Genomic DNA, 16831 nt, shown 5'->3' with positions numbered 1-16831 from the left:
CTTTCAGTAAAATTGTCCTTCTTATAAAGTTTATTCTTTCTTTTAAATTTTAAATAGTACAAAGAGTTTAGACATGTTTTGTTCTCATGAATTTTAAAATGGAATTCAACCTTTTTATGCAATGTATTTAGTTTTTATAACCAGAACATGTATTCATAACTTGAGAGCAAAGGGGGGGGGAGGAAATGAACTAAAACGATCCCAAGACTTTTATTTGATAGATATCTGAAATCATCACAGGAGCTATATGAAGCTTCTCTAAAAAGTAAGATCTCTAAAGATATCTTAACGGATTGACAAAAAACCTTACTTATCCATATAAATAATCAATAGTTGGCTCGCCCCTAGCATTGGTGACTGCGTTCCAAGCCATATAGCCATATAACCCCACCATATAACATTTTGAAAGTACCACCCTCATCAAAATAATTAAAAATATAGTAGTCCGAATAATTTTGCGATTTTTAACTGTAAGTGTTTCAGTTTGTCGCACAAAGTGGAGATTTTGAAAGGACAAATATGGTTTTCTTTGAATAAAAAGACCTCTAAAAGCATTGGGCAAATTATTAGTTAAAACAATAGAGGGGGAAGGGGTTGAATAACTGTATGTCCCCACCCAGGGGACCCTTTTACGACTTTCAATTGGGTTTTTGAAAATCAAACAATAGAGTCGGGAATATCAAATCGCTACAAAAGAGCAGAAAGCAATTTGCTAGCAGACAAAAAAGGTCCACATCAGGGGGATCCATGTAATTGTCTGGTTATGCACCTATATTTATAGATTTATTGCAAATTAGTGTGAAACCAGTAAAAAACTTATTAGTATCTCAGGTATAAATTAAAAGCAATAACCTAGTGCTTAATATTATGCGGTAAATATTCATGTTTGCATATTGATATAAATATATTTTGTGTACTTAATAATATCTATTTTTGATAGGTTTACACTGAGATAGACACATGATAACAAGGTTCATAACATCCGTAAAAGCAAATCAGTCTTATGAAAATTGTGTGTGCGATGATTGTCCAAAAAGATCTCGTAAACTGCCAACCCAAAACTTTCAACATTTTCAGGGCAGGTTTAAAGCTATTCTAAGGGGTGTAGGGTTAAAATCTAGAGAAAAAAAAATCCTCTCCCAATTTTTTAGAAAACAAAGATTGAATATTGGATGTACCCTCACCATCTTTTGAAGTAAAGCCATTAGAATCAATCAAAATAACAATGCTTTTAATCTTAAAAGATAATAAAATTGAGAAATATGAGCCACTCCAATTTCTCTCGTATGCAGAAAATGACACACTGAACTATGTAGAGATAATTGAAGATATCCTACGCTTTATTCCTATATGTGCGATAATTCTTCATTTTAGAAATTTAAATGATAGGAATCATCATGTGTCTCTTGATTCTTGAGATTAATAGGATGATTTTAAAATCCTAAAATCTATCCTTTACGTGAGAAGGAACAGACCAACTCTGAATGTAGTAAAGCCTCACTTTAAGGAATATTTCTCTGTTGATAGGTTGAGACTGAAATAGACAGCTTCCTTTCTGTACAACATAAACTACACATTCTAGGTGAGATATTTATTCTTAACAAGGATAATTTTGTACATAAACAGCGCTTGTATGAGTTTTACTAAAAATCAAGTTTTATATGAAGTGGTAAGGAGCTAAAATTACATATTTAAACTGATTTGTCCCCATTTAAGAAAGATATTTTGTGTTCTAGACAATGGACAGTTACATTAATGGCAGTTTGATAAAAAATCCTTATGTTATAGTCCTCAACATAAAACATATATATATATAAGATTAGAATGTATCTTTTAATATCATTATTGTAAGTAAAAGTAATATTAATTGTTAATTGTCTAAAACCTTTATGATATTTTTTTTTAAATCCTGATTATTTGGTATATATGGTTATAGAAAAAGTACAATAGCTTTTCATCTTAGAATGCATCTTGTTGTAATTATAGCATATTTCAAAGCAAAGAAGCAAAGGTTTAAAGTTCAAAGAAATTTATGATAATATCTTACAATTATATCTTAAAATTTTTAAGCTACACAGCAACAAAAGCAATTTAAATCGTGAATAAGGTAAATTTATAGAATTTCATATTTTAAAATGCTTTTCTTCAAAACTTATTGGGGAACTCTAACCTGTAATTTCCTTCCAAACTTTGCTAACCTATCCCTAAATTCCTGATGAATATATTTATTTGAAATATATTGAAGTGATGTTACTTATACTGAGTAAACCTAATATGTACTACATGCCAAAATTTAACAAGAGATTGTGAAAAGTATTCATAAAATAAATTAGGTCTTGTTCAAGTCATCAGGCCAACAAACTCTTTGGTTTAAGAACCTTACTGAAGGACCTAAAATGCATTGTTGCGATTGCATTTCTGAAAAATACGCTTACCTATCTTAACAAAGTATTTTTAACGTCTCTAGCATTAGTTGGAAATGGTAAACCTCAAACTTTCTCAATATTTAAGATAAAAATGACAGGATACCTTTCTAACCGTCTGTATGATGCTTAAGATATCTCTAACCGCTGGTCTTACATTGTATTTCTTTACTAGAAGGTTCATAGCTATTTTCGGGAATGATAACAACCCAGGAGAAATCACTGTAAGAAAAAATAGCTTTCTTATAAAAAATTAAAACTTAAAGTATATTAATCCTTATCCCTATATTGGATTAGATAGATAGATAGATGCATAAATGTATATATGCAGGTAGTCACAAAATTGTGAAAATATGCATCAAATTTCTACCATTCTCTTCACAGATATGCAGTGTGGTTCTTAAAAAATTTTAATAGTAAATAAATAAAGGCTCTCCTATGAAACAAATGGTGCAAAAATTCATCACAGTTTTATCACATTATTTACAGGGTGTCCAAAAATTTATTTTAATTGTGAAAATATTATCGCCTTCTACAATTATTATCAAAAAGCTTGTATTTGTTGAAAAGGTAAAGTTATTATACTAGGTGCTATTTTATAATACAAAAGTATATGTTAATTTCTAATAATGTTATACAGGGTGTCAATTAAAAGATAAAAATTTGCATATTATTTAAATAATTCTAGAGATATACAGGTTAACAAATAAATACTCAAATGCTGATATAAAAAAGGGATTTTTACTAAAAACTTCATATGCTATTTTTTTAGAAACACTTCATAAAAGGGGGTGCCACAAGAAAAGAGTATGTTCAAAATCACACTTCAAAATCTCTAAAGTAAAAAAAGTGGTCCTAAAGTACAAAGTATGCAAACAATTTTTAAGCTTGATTTTAACAGTACAAATTGTATATTTTATTACTCATGTTACACAAAACCCCTAAAAAAATAAAATAAAACATCAAAAGTATAAAAAGTCTCCGAAAAAGAAAAAAATTATATTCAAGCTAAGTAATATAAAATATGTTTGTTACTTGCATCATAAAGTTGTGTGATTTATTTTTGAAGTGTTCATTTTTACACCTGTTAGGTCATAGATTTAGTGACCAGTACAAATATCAGAATATCAAAAGGAAGAGTTAGATATTCATATAAAAACTATTAGTTCAACTTTTTCTAAAACTTTGTCAGAAGTTTGGGGAAGCTATTACATTTCAATGCATATTCACAAGAATTAGAACATTTCTATATCAACAAAATATGTCCAACTTCTTACATTTTCATATTTTGTCCACATTATTACATGGATATTTGCAAAACATCTCTTTTTGTCATCAAAACCAGAGAAAAGTTGAAATATTTTCATCACAAAACATTGAATAATTTGACTTTACAGAGCGTTATAATATGATAAAAAATTTATTGATATTTTGCTTTTAAAATAAGGGAAAAGAATAAATGCTATAGTTTTATCTGATAAAAAGACTACTTTCTGCAGTTTTACTTTAGTTGAAAGTGGAAAAAAACAAATATTTTGGAGGCTTAGTTTAAGTTAGGTTAAGTTAGGATCAGGTACGTCCAAGCTTTTTTATGTGTGGGGTTGGGTAAAAAATCTAAAATAAAAATCTTCATTTCTTTTTTGGGGTAGGGTAATCTTTATATCATAGAGGCAAGGACGTCCAAGCTTTTCTTTGTTGGAATACAAAACAATTCAAAAGATGAAAGTAAGGGGGGAGAGGTTAGATAACCTGTTGATTTGAGGGATTTTACCATTTTTATTTAAATTATTTTCATAACAATTATACTTGCAGAACAAGGAAAAAATATATATTGCATTATATATGTTATGATACATTTACCATATAGAATTAAGATTCATTTATATTCTGCAAGAGTCATGAAAGATCAGAAAGTTGAGCAAAAATATTGCATTAAACAGCAAAATAGAGATCATTTCAAATGACTGTTAAATGTTTTTTTTTCTTGTAGAATTGCGCAGTGCTGAAATTATGAAATGTGCATTTTAAGCTGGGTTATCCTTACAATAACAGGGATGTAGTTTTTAAAAAGTTGTATACAAATGGATACAAACAAAAAAATAATATGCTATCAAAATGAAAAATATGTTTAAATAATATGTGTATAAACCTTAAACACAAATTATAAGTGAGTAATTATGCACAAATCAATGAGTATGAAAATAATTATTTTTTTAAATCCTGTATTACAGCCTTATATGATTAATATTTATTTTAAATATTGGCTGAGTTAATAAGGTGGAAATTTTTATGCACAAACTAAAATTAAGTTACTTCTTAGTTTAAGTATTTTTATTAGAAAAACAACCATTTTATCTAATTATTTGATTATTAAGACTTTGATATCATTTTGATATGTAGCATTGATAATTCCTGAAATAATTGTGTAGATTTAGTTCAGGGTCAGAAAAAAGTGTTATATACTATGTTATAATTCTATATTTCCTTCAATATTCCAAGTGCAATTTTACCAAATGCATTGTAAAGAAAAGAAAAGGTTTTTGGAAATGTTGAGTAGGTGAGGACATTATGTAAATCAGTTTGTACATCATTGTTTTCTTAGGGAAAAATCCTTTTTTTACATTTTGAATTTCAAGAAATCTACCAGGAAAAGAAAACTGAGTTTTAGAAGAAAAATATATTTATGTATATTAGATTTTTTAGAAAAAAACATCAGTATTAGTACCAAAAGAGTGCATTAGGAGGGTGTAGAGTGGTGTAATGTAAAAATAAGTCAACCTCCCTTAGATTTAAGGTTGATGTGAAAAAAAAACTTTGTTGACGTCTGGTAAGTGTATCCAACACCCAGACAACAAATTAATATTTCTCTTGTTGTCTGCATTACACCCCCCCCCCCCTTCAAAAGCTCACACCTTTTCAATATCGATTTGGGGGGTGTCAAAATTTTCGGGTTCATTTTATGCAACCCCTTGGTGAACCCTGTGCACACCACTGATTGGTATTCTTAAAATTAGTTTGAAAACGTGTCAATCTGAAAATATTATTTCAAATATAAAAAAAACTTAATTTGGGTGAAAGAATTAAGTTTAGATTTTTTTGGCCACCCTGTTGAAAATTAAGCTAGAAAATGAGCCAATGATAAATTTGAGGCTTAGTTTGCTTCTGTCATTCAAACAAACTTTGGGCATTAATAAACAAATAAATAGATAGATATCGTAAATACCCAGATAGATGGATAGATAGATAGATGTTTGTTTGTGTGATTGAAGCAAAGTTTAGGCAGTAAACTCATTTGTTAAAGTTTAGTTTTGCATATACATTCACAAGCACACATCAATACACACACAAACACACACACACATCATACACAGACACAAAAACATTTTAGATATCACAAAATTAAAAATTATAATTTAGGCTAATTCAAATGTGAATATACACGGAAAATAAATTTAACAAATCGGACAAAAAAAACAAATTCATTATTTTTTCTCCAAAACTTTTTCTTAACATCTATTTTTTTTCAGAATCTCCTTCAATAAAAGTGAGCACTCCAAGTAGAGAAGTGAAGGTAGGAAACACTTAAACAAGAGTGACAACATCCATAAATTAAAGTATAACAAATCAGTCAGACAAGATAAAAAGATTTTTAATGAATTTAGACATCATTAACCTATTTTATAAAGTAGTAAGCTTTTTTTGTCTGTAGTAAATTATCTCGCTAACCGCAGAACCGAAAAAATGCTCCTTTTTAATAAAGCTTGTTATAGGTCCCAGGATTGTATTAGGCTGTATTATTTTTATAATCGTTTGATGGTTTAAAGCTATTTTTCTGCCCTTTCATATCACTTCGAATATCCCTAGTTACTCGGGACTAGGTCACTAGTAAGAAGTATTATAACATTACAAAAATTCCTAAAAATTACAACATAGAATTTCTCAAAATGGACATACCTACATTATAAGACTTGATAAAAGAGAAACTTCTCTTATAGTATTATACATCGTGGTTGTTTATCGTCCAGCGTTTGTACATGAAACATGTTAGTAAAATATACTTATATAATCTTTACATAATTGATTATAGTCTATATATTGCAACTGATTATTTATGTAACTGTTAGTGTTAAAAATAACTTACAAAGAACCTGAATTGCTGACATAAAATCAGAGAATTCAATTCATCTTACGTTTATGTAATTGTTCGATTACAATACACGAAACGCACATACGTATTTCTTGGTTGTTCTTATAATGAGATGATTTATTCAAATTTTTAAATGAATTTAGGTAAAATAATTTGTAATGTAATTGAATATAAGAAGGGGGCAGGTGGAGGCAGTTTAACGTTTTAATTATTACTTTAAGTCAGGTTATGTTAGGTTATTATGGGAACTGGATAGCCATGCATGGATCGCAGGTATAGGACCCCTTTAAAGGGTTAAATATATCAATTTATTCAAAAAGCGTTTGTGAATAAGCAGTCAATATTTTACTGTCTCAAAAACAGTAATACATAAGGATAATTGATTTTTTAATTAAGTTTTAATCGTTAAATATTATTTTGATTTTATTTTAGGTATTACAAGGGTCCAGTATAACCATCCAGTGTTCAGCTAGTGGAGTACCAAAACCACAGGTAATTATAACTATACAGTGTTCAGCTAGTGGAGTACCAAAACCACAGGTAATAATAACCATACAGTGTTCAGCTAGTGGAGTACCAAAAATTTCAGGTAAATATAACCATACATATAACTATCAAGTGTTCAGCTAGTGGAGTACCAAAACCTCAGGTATTTATAACCATCCAGTGTTCAGCTAGTGGAGTACCAAAACCTCAGGTAATTATAACTATACAGTGTTCAGCTAGTGGAGTACCAAAACCTCAGGTAAAAATAACCATACAGTGTTCAGCTAGTGGAGTACCAAAACCTCAGGTATTTATAACTATCAAGTGTTCAGCTAGTGGAGTACCAAAACCTCAGGTATTTATAACCATCCAGTGTTCAGCTAGTGGAGTACCAAAACCTCAGGTAAATATAACTATACAGTGTTCAGCTAGTGGAGTACCAAAACCTCAGGTAAAAATAACCATACAGTGTTCAGCTAGTGGAGTACCAAAACCTCAGGTATTTATAACTATCAAGTGTTCAGCTAGTGGAGTACCAAAACCTCAGGTATTTATAACCATCCAGTGTTCAGCTAGTGGAGTACCAAAACCTCAGGTAATTATAACTATACAGTGTTCAGCTAGTGGAGTACCAAAACCTCAGGTAAAAATAACCATACAGTGTTCAGCTAGTGGAGTACCAAAACCTCAGGTAATTATAACTATCCAGTGTTTAGCTAGTGGAGTACCAAAACCTCAGGTAATTATAACTATACAGAGTTCAGCTAGTGGAGTACCAAAACCTCAGGTAATTATAACCATCCAACCTGTGATAAAGGTGTTCATTTGAAAAAAGAAGAAAAACTTAGGATTTTTAGGAAATAAGGAAACCATTCAATAATTCCTAATTTTCATTTTTAAAGCTTTCCTTACAGATAGGCAAAAAGTAAAGATTTAAAGATTTATTAAAACAATAGACAATAAACAATGTGGAGTACCAAAATCACAGGTAATTATAAATATACAGTGTTCAGCTAGTGGAGTACCAAAACCTCAGGTAATTATAACCATACAGTGTTCAGCTAGTGGAGTACCAAAACCTCAGGTAATTATAACCATACAGTGTTCAGCTAGTGGAGTACCAAAACCTCAGGTAATTATAACCATACAGTGTTCAGCTAGTGGAGTACCAAAACCTCAGGTAATTATAACCATAGTGTTCAGCTAGTGGAGTACCAAAACCTCAGGTAATTATAACCATAGTGTTCAGCTAGTGGAGTACCAAAACCTCAGGTAATTATAACTATACAGTGTTCAGCTAGTGGAGTACCAAAACCTCAGGTAAATATAACCATACAGTGTTCAACTAGTGGAGTACCAAAACCACAGGTAATTTTAACCATCTAGTGTTCAGCTAGTGGAGTACCAAAACCACAGGTAATCATAACCATACAGTTTTCAGCTAGTGGAGTACCAAAACCTCAGATAAATATAACCATACAGTGTTCAGCTAGTGGAGTACCAAAACCTCAGATAAATATAACCATACAGTGTTCAGCTAGTGGAGTACCAAAACCTCAGGTAATTATAACTATACAGTGTTTAGTTAGTGGAGTACCAAAACCACAGGTAATTATAACCATACAGTGTTCAGCTAGTGGAGTACCAAAACCTCAGGTAATTATAACCATAGTGTTCAGCTAGTGGAGTACCAAATCTCAGGTAATTATAACCATCTAGTGTTCAGCTAGTGGAGTACCAAAACCTCAGGTAATTATAACTATACAGTGTTCAGCTAGTGGAGTACCAAATCTCAGGTAATTATAACCATCCAATGTTCAGCTAGTGGAGTACCAAAACCTCAGGTAAATATAACCATACAGTGTTCAGCTAGTGGAGTACCAAAACCTCAGGTAAATATTTTATTTTTTAAATCACCTACTCATTACTAAATTTTTAAATATTTGAAACAAAAATGTCCCAGAACATATTTTCCAAATATATAAAGCATTTTATATAATTGTTTTTTTTTCTATTCAAGTTTTTTTTAAACACATTTCTCTTGAAACACCCTGTACAATTCATTGACTACCAATGGTTTGGCCTATATTATCTATGGACTCCATATTCAGAAAATAAGCCAAAAACTATTCCAAGACTTTAATTTAAAATTTTAAAAAAAATAAAAACAACGATGGACCTAATTGAAGCTTCCCAAAACAAAATGTTCTAGAATTTAATATGCTTACTTTGTATTCTTTAGGTTCATTGGTTGGATAACAATGGGCAAAAAGTTGCGGGAAACAATTCAGCTGTTTTGAAGATTCAACATTCTTCTAGGAATTTACATCAACTTAACTCTTGATCCTTTTGGGACTTGGGCTAAAAAAATTCAGTAAAAACAAAATTTAATTAATGTATAATCAGCAGTTATGATTATCGCTCCCAAACAACTTAAGAACGAAAAATACTCGTTTAAGTAGAAGCTTTTAAAGAAAATTTAAATGAAAATTAAATTGAATCGAACATGTATGCGTGTGTGTGTATGTATGTATGTGTAATGTAGATGTGTTTGTAATGCATCAATAATTGGACAATAAATCTTTGACCGAAGTGTGCACAGTCACTAAATGGTTCTCATACATTCTTCTTACAAAATTTAATGAATTTTTAGCTAAATTTTTCCGAAACCCACATTTTATCATATTTAAAATTGAACTTAAGTTAAGAAATAATAAAGTATAAAGGTATCATTACTTTCTTTGTTATTTAAATATTGACATGTTGTTAAAATTAGATACTACGCAAATTAATGACACTTTGACTTAAACAAAGCCGTTGGCCAACGAATAGTTGACAATTTTTATTTCTATGAAAAATTTTAAACAAATTTTTCTTTGATAGAATCGTGATTATTACGGTATGTTCAACTGACCAAGTCTGCACAATTACAAAACATTATTTTTCCATTGGAACAAGTATTCCGAAGTAATAATAATGTTATTGTTATATTATTAATAAGTTCTTTAAATTATTATTGGCTTGTTATTGCTGTGCTTCTCATGAGCCTTTTTTTGTTGTTGAAATTTTGGGCTTATAAATGTCCAAAAAATATTCAATTTACCAAAAACAAAAAATATAATTTTACATTTTTTTACGAACTTCATTCCTACTGCACATTGCATAGAATGACAGATAAGAAAATTGAATCACAATTTTTTATTCTTACATTTCAAATAACAATATATTTTATTGCGGTGATAAATGGCTTCAATTTTATTGACATGGCATTTCATCAAATTTCAAAAATTTATCGTTACTGTTCAAAAAGAAACTTTAAAATCTCTGCGTGACCTGTCATTAAACAATTTGACAAAAAATTAACAATGTAGAAAACTTAAGAACAAATTAAAGGAAACAACTATACTTTAAAGAGAAAACCTATTTTATATATCTAAAGTTACATTTTCAGATAAAAATAGAGAATTGTTGAGGAAAATTGTCAACATGGATTAAAACTTTATAAAAAAAATTCATATCTTGTCTCGGAAATAGGACACTTTATAAAAAAAAAAGTTTTGGGTATAGTCCCTTTCGTGACATTGCACCTTAAGGGGCGATTCTTCGTATTTTTCATAGTAGGTTTTCTCCTATTTCTAGCCCCTGCGGGGCCAATTATCTAACCCTGTGGGGCAATTACCTAACCCAATAAAACCTAACCTAACCTAAAATAACCTGTAAAAAGCAATTTTAAAAATACGACAAATCGCCCCTTAAGGTGCGATGTTACAAAAGGGACTATACCCAAAAAGTTTTAATATAAGTGCAGCACTAGTTTGACAATTATTGTTTTATTTGGAGAGACAATTATTTGTTTTTTCTTTCAATTTTGTATAGTTTTAAATTTTCAGAATATAAATAAAAAAAAAAAAATCTTTCAATTTGTAAGATAAAAATAACCAATATCTTCTTTTTCTTATTTCCAGACTAAATGTGTTTTTGCTGGTGTTCGAGTCCTTATAGTCACTTTAAATAAATATTGAACTGTAATTCATAAGTCATAATAAATTTAAATAGTTAACACAGCCAGGGGCGTCCAAGCTTTTTATTTGGGGGGGTAAAATGGCGCGCGAAGCGCGCCGCAAATTTTTTTTACCCCCCCTAAAATTTTTACCCTGGGGGTAAAATTTGCTTGGGGGTGTAATTACCCCCCCTGAAATCTGTTGGCAGGGGTAAAATTTGTTTACCCCCCCCAAAATTTACCCCCGGGTAAAATTTTTGGGGGGGGTAATTTAAATTAAATATTAAAAATGCGCGCGAAGCGCTCAAAAATTTTTTTGTTAGAGATTTTCTTTTTTGGGGGGGGTATTTACCCCCCCAAAATTGTTTGGGGGGGTAAATACCCCCTCCTGAATGGTTGGGGGTGCCTGAATGGGTAGGAGTAAATTTTAAATGGGAGGGGGGGGTAATCGCCCCATTACCCCCCCCCCCTTGGACGCCTATGAACACAGCCACTATTAAGGTTTGTTGATATATTCACCGGTGTCTACGGGTGTGTTTGTGAGCAAAAGACATTGCGGGAATGTATTGAGAGTATTTGTCATAATCTATAATACAAAGTAGCTTGATGTCTGTCCGTCCGTCCGTCTGTCTGTCTGTCTGTCCGTCCGTCTGTCCCTTAAGATCTCGGTAACCACTGAACCGATCGGATTCTACTCTTCAGGGTATATACCTATTGGTCCTGTGACGGTTTTAGGCTATTTTCTTGGGGGGTGGGACCACCTTAACCCCAACCCCCCCAAAATGAAATCCCCCCCCTCAAATTTTTTTTAAAAATTACCTCATGGGGCAAAGCCCCTAGAGGCGAGGGGCGAAGCCGCTAGTTTGTCATATAGAGTAAAGATGTCTTAATAAGACAAACAAACGTACTGACGTACAGAAAAACTATAGCTAACCAAACGTAAATTTCGCGACTGCTGTTTAAGACAGACGGCATGAATTTTGTTACAGATTCTCTACACCAATAAGCATCCACTATATAATTTACTTTGTCCGACTTTCTCTCGGTTAATTCAAAGGACCAAAACATGTGTATGCAAAAATGTTGATTTGTTTTATTTATTTTCTATATCAATGAATGCCTACTCAAATAGATGTAGTCGTACTTTTTTATGAAAGGTTTCTTAAGTTGATGTAAAATCCTGTATCAGATTTGATTCTGGAGAGTATAAATGTATAGCTGATAATGGTATTGGAGATCCTGTCAAGTCTTCTATAAATATCATTGTTAATTGTAAGTATAATTGTTTTATTAATCGCGACTGTGGCTCAACATTTAGCGCAACCGCTTGTCGTCAGGGGAGGTGATAGGTTCGAATCTCGAAACGACACTGCGTCATAACTAAAGACATTAAAAATGGTTTCTACTGCTGCTTTGTCAGATGTCAAACAAAAATAGTTAGAGTAGGGGGAATGCCTTGGCCCATAAACAGGCGCAACTCATTACCATGCAAAGTTTGGTATTCTCAGATATTAGTTGTGCAATCAAAGGTTGGGAATAGTCCTGGGATTCGTCGTATTTTTAAAACGGCTTTTTATAGGTTATTTTAGGTTAGGTTAGGTTAGGTGATTGCCCCTTCAGGGCTAGAGCCCCCCGCAGGGGCTAGAAATAGGAGAAAACCTACTGTGAAAAATACGAAGAATCGCCCCATAAGGTGCGATGTTACGAAAGGGACTATACCCCAAAGGTTTTTTTAATTTTTTATATTACTTAACCTAATATGGGTGTTAGAGTATAGTATCCCATTACAAGCGGATGATGCTTTGGATTCTCTAGATGATCACTTAAAAATCGAAGGTGAATCCCGCCCTTACGATTAGTGATAAGATAGTCTTAGTAGTAGTGAGAATATGCTCTATTATTCCAAATATGCCATCTATAATTTCATAACTGTACAAGGGCTAATGGGATTCTACTCTGAAATTAACTTATTCTGTCAGTTCATAAACCTACATGGTACATGAATAATGTCATACAGCTACAAGATACATAATTCATTTCATCTCCATATTTATACAGTACATTCCAATTATAAAATAGTTTAATTAAAATCTAGCCCAACCCACCATATTTTGTGTTTTAATTTATTTTCTACTTTTGCAATAAATATATCAGTTAAGGGAAACGAACACTTATTTAGTTAGAAAATGTTGAACGTAAAGACCTTGAAGATTACCTAACATACGATTAATAGAAGTACGTTGCAGAGCTTTTGAAGAAAGTTAAAAAATAATTGCCAGCGATATCTTTTCTTTTTAAATGCATCTAGCTGTTTTCATTAGGATAAAATTCAATGTAACAAATTTTACTTAGTCTCGTTTAGCTAAAATTTTGTTTTAATAGGTCTTTAAATCTTTACTTTTTGCCTATCTGTAAGGAAAGCTTAGAAATGAAAATTAGGCATTATTGAATGGTTTTCTTATTTCCTAAAAAAAGTTTTTCTTCCTTTTCAAATGAACACCTTTATCACAGGACACTGAGATATGCATGGTATAATTCTTCAAAAAAAAAAGGTTTAAAAATTGAAAAGATATGCATATGTGTGCACTTTTTCTCAAGATGGATTAAATCGCCTTCTATGATCTCGCTCTCTAGCGTTACTACCAGTTAAAACGGCTTAAAAGTAAGGTTCATTAGTACATTTTTTCTTTCAATATTTCTTTCACATTCAAGGTAACTTGACAAATTTTCTCTAAAATCAGCAATGTGACGTCATAAAATTGAGGGAGATGAGAGAGAAGTGGGAAAGAAAAACCTTAAATAAGAGATGGATAATTCCTCATTATTATGACGTCACATGGCTGATTTTTGAGACACTTGTCCAGTTACATATTTCAGTGGTTCGTCCAATCCACAGTTTCTTGAGAAGGACTTGTTTTCTCAGTGGCGGTTGTAGTTGTTTCGAATGCTGATAGTTAAAAATAAGTGGTTCAACATTAGATTGTTCATTTGCTTGCGACTTCTTTATGTCTATATGTATTTTTAAAAAATCCGAAAAAAATGCCTGTCTAAAATCAGGTGTTACAATATATTTTTTAAACCTCTAGATAAAATTTTGCACATAATAGTTGAGTACAAATGAAAGATATTTCGTTGTAATGAACGAACATACATATATGTATAAAGAATGAAGTGTAAAATTGGCCATTTCTCATTCCCCAGCTCGTTATTCATCATCATACACTTATTAAGCTTCATTACACACAAACGGATCATTTGCACGTGGTGCTTAAAGTAGCACCGATACTTAATCTTGATAGTAGCAAAGCTGCTATATGACTCCTAAAATTCTGATCATTGATCATGTATATTATACATTATACTTTGTCAATCCTTCCGTCCATAACACTTTATTAGGATATTTGTTACAATGGGTAATCCCTTATTAGTAACTAACAGCTTTTTTAATAGAAGGGTTTTTTCCAGGGACGATTTCTCTTGAAGAAGGTGGAGGTACTCTCCTCCAAAATAGTTAAAAACCAACCCAAGACCTATAATAAGTTTCTCTTAATAGGTGAACCTCCTTTTACTTTTCTATTAGGATAAGAATCGGCTCTATAACTGTAATTTGTTCCTTATGGATGTTTTCATCCTTGCTTATGTACACTTGCATACAATGAATGGATTATGTTATTTTTAGTTCACTGTATTAAATATAACTGATATTTTAAAAATGAAAGTGAAATTATTAGTTATAAAATAGGATTGCTTCTACTGTTCAGCTTTTTAACTTATTTTTGCTATTTAAGCTGAGAGATGATTATTTCGTTTGTAATCTTATACTAAATTGTCCTAGAAGTTATCATAATGAAATTTAAGTATTTAAAACAGTTTTATAAAGAAAAAAATATATATAAATTTAATATGTTTAAAATGAATGTTACTATTGATGATTATAGAGTTGCAGCGCCTTCAGAATTGTATCTTACTATTACAAGTTAATTGTTATTGTTAAGCCTGTATGGATGAACTAGACCTAAATGTAGGAAATCTTTGCTCAAAGCAAACTATCTTAACTTACAAAATAAACAGTACTGTAAATAGATGATTTCAAATATGCATTCTGGCAATTTAAATCAAATTACAGAATGCTTAAATCACATTTTCAGCGCGTCATCAAAAATACTTTGAATTCAGCTATTTGAATCATTTTTTACGTAAATATATCTCTTATTTTATTTGACGCTCAAGTCTCTCATATGTTTCAGCCTTTGCTCAGTATTAAGTGTTTTTTAGCAGTGAAATAGTTTATAGAAATATTGTTTTTGTTAAGATGCACCTACAGCAACGGCCAAGAAGTCGGTGGTTCATACGGGGCCAGGAATCACGGCTGTTCTCACCTGTACAGTTTATGCCAGGTAATACACAGTGGTTCGCACGGGGCCAGGAATCACGGCTGTTCTCACCTGTACAGTTTATGCCAGGTAATACACAGTGGTTCGCACGGGGAAAGGAATCACAGCTATTCACACCTGTACAGTTTATGCCAGGTAATACACAGTGGTTCGCACGGGGCCAGGAATCACAGCTATTCACACCTGTACAGTTTATGCCAGGTAATACACAGTGGTTCACACGGGGCCAGGAATCACGGCTGTTCTCACCTGTACAGTTTATGCCAGGTAATACACACTACACAGTGGTTCACATAGGGCCAGGAATCACGGCTGTTCTCACCTGAACGGTTTATGCCAGGTAATACAAATACCAGCAGCTATAACGTGTAGTTCTATGCGTTTTTCATAGAATTGGGGTAAAATTAGTCCCATATTTAGTCAATCAAGTTAAAAGGTTAAAAGTTTTATATACTGTTCCTCAATCACTTGGTTATACATACAAATTATAGTCTCAGCCAGTTAAACATTTTTAAACCGATCACTAGAAATATTATAATAAACATTATTAGATGTTTTTATTGTTTTTTAGGGAAGCAACTTATAGTGCCTTAAAAAATGACGTCATGCAATACAAATGACCAATCATCTGCCAGTTTACATTGTAATTGACTAATTTTAAAATGTATACTGGCCTATCATGTGTCATTTGTATTGTATGAAGACATTTGTTTTGAAGTTTTTTTTTCTTTTCTTAAAAACATTTAACATTCGAAACATTAAAAAGCTAATACTCTTGAGAATTGTTTAAACTTTCTATAGTCTGCGTAAAAAAGTTAATAATTTCACTTCTACAAAGAAAACGAAGGTAAAAAATCAAATCCACATGGACACATTACTTAATTCTTTTTGTGTATATCTATTTAGGTGTATTATTAGTTTAAATTGTTCCTAGTAAAAAGCATGGTTTGAATTGTCTTTTACTATGCACTTTAGTAGCTACGCATTCAAAGACATTTAACTTGCAAAATGTGTTCTATAAACTTTAGATTACCTTATTCAGTCTGTATTTTTATATCAAATATCTTGGCAATGTTTGTTTCCATGTTAAAAGTACGTTTTTAGTTGAATTTTTATAAGCTGTAACCATTGTCAATACCTGTTCTTGGTTTTCAATGTAATTCTAAATATTTTTAATATTCAACCGCTTTGATCAAATGTGTTCTTGTTCCAATTTTCCATATTGAAGAAAATAATGGTTTGATAAGATCAATTTTGCATAAAATTCTTAGATATTACACGAATTCAATTTCTTTATGCAATATGCAAGTAGAAAATTAAATACGTAGTTTTTTAAGGCAATATGATTGTTTTTATTAGTAGTAACTTAATTTCATAAAAT

General features: G+C 31.3%; 1 protein-coding gene across 1 annotated transcript in view; it reads left to right on the top strand.

Moving 5' to 3' along the window:
* The window catches only part of LOC145324511 (uncharacterized), a 54669-nt gene that overhangs the window by 24672 nt on the left and 13166 nt on the right, over nucleotides 1-16831 (top strand). Inside the window, exons 11-16 of the mRNA XM_080167094.1 lie at nucleotides 5951-5994; nucleotides 7003-7062; nucleotides 7190-7651; nucleotides 8776-8852; nucleotides 12246-12328; nucleotides 15369-15453. Coding sequence (XP_080023220.1) covers nucleotides 5951-5994; nucleotides 7003-7062; nucleotides 7190-7651; nucleotides 8776-8852; nucleotides 12246-12328; nucleotides 15369-15453 — 811 coding nt within the window. The remainder of the gene's footprint in view (nucleotides 1-5950; nucleotides 5995-7002; nucleotides 7063-7189; nucleotides 7652-8775; nucleotides 8853-12245; nucleotides 12329-15368; nucleotides 15454-16831) is intronic.

This window comes from Acartia tonsa, chromosome 7 (genome assembly GCF_053477335.1).
Source record: "Acartia tonsa isolate MP-2025a chromosome 7, ASM5347733v1, whole genome shotgun sequence".
NCBI lineage: Eukaryota > Metazoa > Arthropoda > Copepoda > Calanoida > Acartiidae > Acartia > Acartia tonsa.
This window is presented reverse-complemented; position numbering and strand designations above follow the sequence as displayed.